Genomic DNA, 2,949 nt, shown 5'->3' with positions numbered 1-2,949 from the left:
TGCTACTCCTATGAACAGGATGGTGCTACAGCAAGCACAAGCAGCATTGAAAAAGTATGTTCATTATGAGGAAGAATTTTGGAGACAAAAGTCACATATGACTAGTTTTGCTGAGGGTGACAGGAATACAAGGTACTTTCATAGTATTGTGAATGGTAGGAGAAAGATATTGCAGATCAGAAGACTTCAGAATCAGCAAGGAGTATGGATAGAAAGGGAGTCACTTTTGGCAGAAGAAGCTTGTAGATTTTACCAACAGCAGTTCTCTTAAGAGGTTGATCCATTAGACTTTGAATTGCTACAACATGTTCCTAGTATGGTGGAACAGGATACTAACAATCATCTGGTAAGCATGCCAACTTTAGAGGAGGTGAAGAAGGCTGTATTTGAATTATCTGCCGATAGTGCTGGTGGTCCAGATGGTATGATTGGAATATTTTATCAGGTGTGTTGGGACATTGTGGGTGCTGATGTATACAATCTTGTGAAAGCCTTTTTTGATGGCCAAACTCTTCCAAAGTCATTCACACATACCAACTTGGTACTATTACCAAAGAAGAACAACATTGAGACCTTTGCTGATATGAGACCAATCAGTCTCAGAAATTTCATCAACAAGGTTATTTCTAGAGTAGTTCAGGATAAACTGGAAGGCATTCTACCTTCTTTGATATCTCCCAACCAGTCTGGATTTGTTAAGGGCAGATGTATCATTGAAAATGTCCTTCTAACTCAGGAAGTTGTGACTGACATTAGACTAAGAGGAAAACCAGCTAATGTTGTACTTAATCTTGACATGGCTAAAGCATATGATAGAGTATCATGGAGTTATTTGATCAAAGTTTTAAGGAAGATGGGATTTGCAGAAATTTTCATAGATATGGTTTAGAGGCTAATAGCTAACAACTGGTATTCCATACTCCTTAATGGTCAAGCTTATGGTTTCTTTCATTCCACCAGGGGTGTAAAACAAGGAGATCCACTCTCTCCTGCTTTGTTCATCTTATCTGCTGAAGTTTTATCTAGAGCATTAAATTCTTTATTTGAGAATAATGAGTTTAGAAGTTATGGAATGCCCAAATGGAGTGCAAATCTGAATCATCTGGCATATGCAGATAACACAATAACTTTTTCATCTGCTGATGCTAGATCTTTGGAGCTAATTATGGAGGTATTACATGCATATGAGCAGGTATCAGGCCAACTTATAAAAAAAGGCAAGAGTTCATTCTATGTATATAGTAAGGTGTCTAATGTGCTGATACAACAGGTGGAGAATATTACTGGTTTAAAAAGAGGCACTTTTCCTTTTACATATTTGGGTTGTCCTGTCACACATTCAAGGAAGAGGAAGGTTGATTACGATGATCTAATCAAGAAAGTCCAGAATAGGCTGCAGACTTGGAAAGGAAGATTGCTATCCTTTGGAGGAAAAGCTGTTCTAATCAATAATGTACTAATGAGTATGCCAATACATTTGTTGTCAGCCATCAAACCTCCAAAATGTGTTATCAATGATATGCACAAAAGCTTCTCAAGTTTCTTCTGGAATAATAGTGAGGAAGGCAGAAAAAGACACTGGTCACCATGGCTAAACTTGTGTAAGCCAAAAGAGGAAGGAGGAGTAGGCTTTAGATCTTTGTTTGATGTATCTAAAGCCTTATGTGCAAAAATTTGGTGGAAATTCAGGACAACAAATACTCAATGGGCAAATTACATGTGGATCAAATATTGCAAAAGGCACAGTCCTCAGACTGTGCAGTGGAAGGGAGGTTCTCAAGTATGGAAGGCTATAATAGAGACTACAGATAATATAGAGCAAGAAATATGGTGGGGACCAACGAGTGGAACAGCAAATGTATGGTTTGACAACTGGACAAAGCTAGGTGCTCTATATCACATCATTCCAGATGATTTTGTCATAGATGAGGGTGTTCAAGATGTAAAAGAACTTATGTTGCAGAATGGTTGGAATATAGGAAGATTGCAGCAGTTATTCCCTATGGATATTGTGGATCATATATTAGAAGAATTGCACTTTCATGAACCAAAAGAAGAGTGGGATAGGCCAAGATAGATGATGACAGCATCAGGAAAATTTACTATAGGCACTGCATGGGAATTACTGAGGAGCAAAGCAGCCAAGTCAGATGTCTTTAAAAATATGTGGACATCAGAACCATCTTTAAAGCTATTCCAATGGTCACTATGTGGCAGATATGGAAGTGGAGGAATACAGTCCTACATGGAGGGAGGATGTCCATAAACAAAGTGATTTATGAGATAAACATGATCATATATCAAATGTGTAGAATGAGGTTTCCAGGGCAGAACAACTTACCAAGATGCATACCTCAAATTCTACAAGTCTTTGAAGCATATAGGCCAAGAATTGTAAGCAAGATAGTGAAATGGGATTTTCCTATGCCAGGATGGTATAAATGTAACTCTTATGGAGCTTCTAGGGGAAATCCTGGACCAAGTTCTGTGGCCTTTTGTATTAGAAATGCAGTGGGTGATTCTCAGTATGCAGCAGCAAGAAGGATATCAGATGGTTCAAATTTGATAGCAGAAGCAAGGGCACTACATGAGGGTCTTAAGTACAGTGTTACACACAGTCTGTTGCCAGTGGTCATGGAAACAAACTCAATGACTATGAAGATGATCTTAACTGGTCAGTGGGAGACTCCATGGAGTATATCAATGATCATAAATGATATTTCAAGACTGAGGAGGGATAAGGAAGTGAGGGTGGAGCATGTTCTGAGAGAAAGAAATGGCCTGGCTGATTTTTTAACTAACTATGCTTTTGATTTTGCAAGTGATCATCATTTTCATAGTTTTACTTCACTTCCTGTGAAAGCAAGGAAAATTCTATATACAGAAAAGTCACATATACCATACATAAGGATCAGGAAAACTGAGGACCATTATATCCCTGGAGATTAA

At 38.3% G+C, this 2,949-nt stretch overlaps 1 protein-coding gene across 1 annotated transcript; it reads left to right on the top strand.

Annotated features, from left to right (window-relative positions):
* Positions 1-316: 316 nt before the first annotated feature.
* Positions 317-2,077, top strand: LOC132610560 (uncharacterized). The gene is made up of 3 exons (XM_060324879.1): positions 317-827; positions 1,116-1,171; positions 1,271-2,077. Exons 1-3 carry the CDS (start codon positions 317-319, stop codon positions 2,075-2,077), a joined length of 1,374 nt encoding a protein of 457 aa, XP_060180862.1.
* The last annotated feature ends 872 nt before the right edge of the window (positions 2,078-2,949 follow it).

Source organism: Lycium barbarum, chromosome 1 (assembly GCF_019175385.1).
Source record: "Lycium barbarum isolate Lr01 chromosome 1, ASM1917538v2, whole genome shotgun sequence".
Lineage (NCBI taxonomy): Eukaryota > Viridiplantae > Streptophyta > Magnoliopsida > Solanales > Solanaceae > Lycium > Lycium barbarum.
Note: the sequence above shows the minus strand (reverse complement) of the source record. Positions and strands in the feature narration are given on the sequence as shown.

Bases quoted from the DNA above. Each gene is read 5' to 3' on its own strand.
- LOC132610560 (XM_060324879.1), top strand. From the start codon at position 317: ATGGTGGAACAGGATACTAACAATCATCTGGTAAGCATGCCAACTTTA. The intron at 828-1,115 runs GTTATTTGATCA...TGGCATATGCAG, and splicing joins ATATGATAGAGTATCATGGA to ATAACACAATAACTTTTTCA. The intron at 1,172-1,270 runs GTATTACATGCA...CTGATACAACAG, and splicing joins CTTTGGAGCTAATTATGGAG to GTGGAGAATATTACTGGTTT.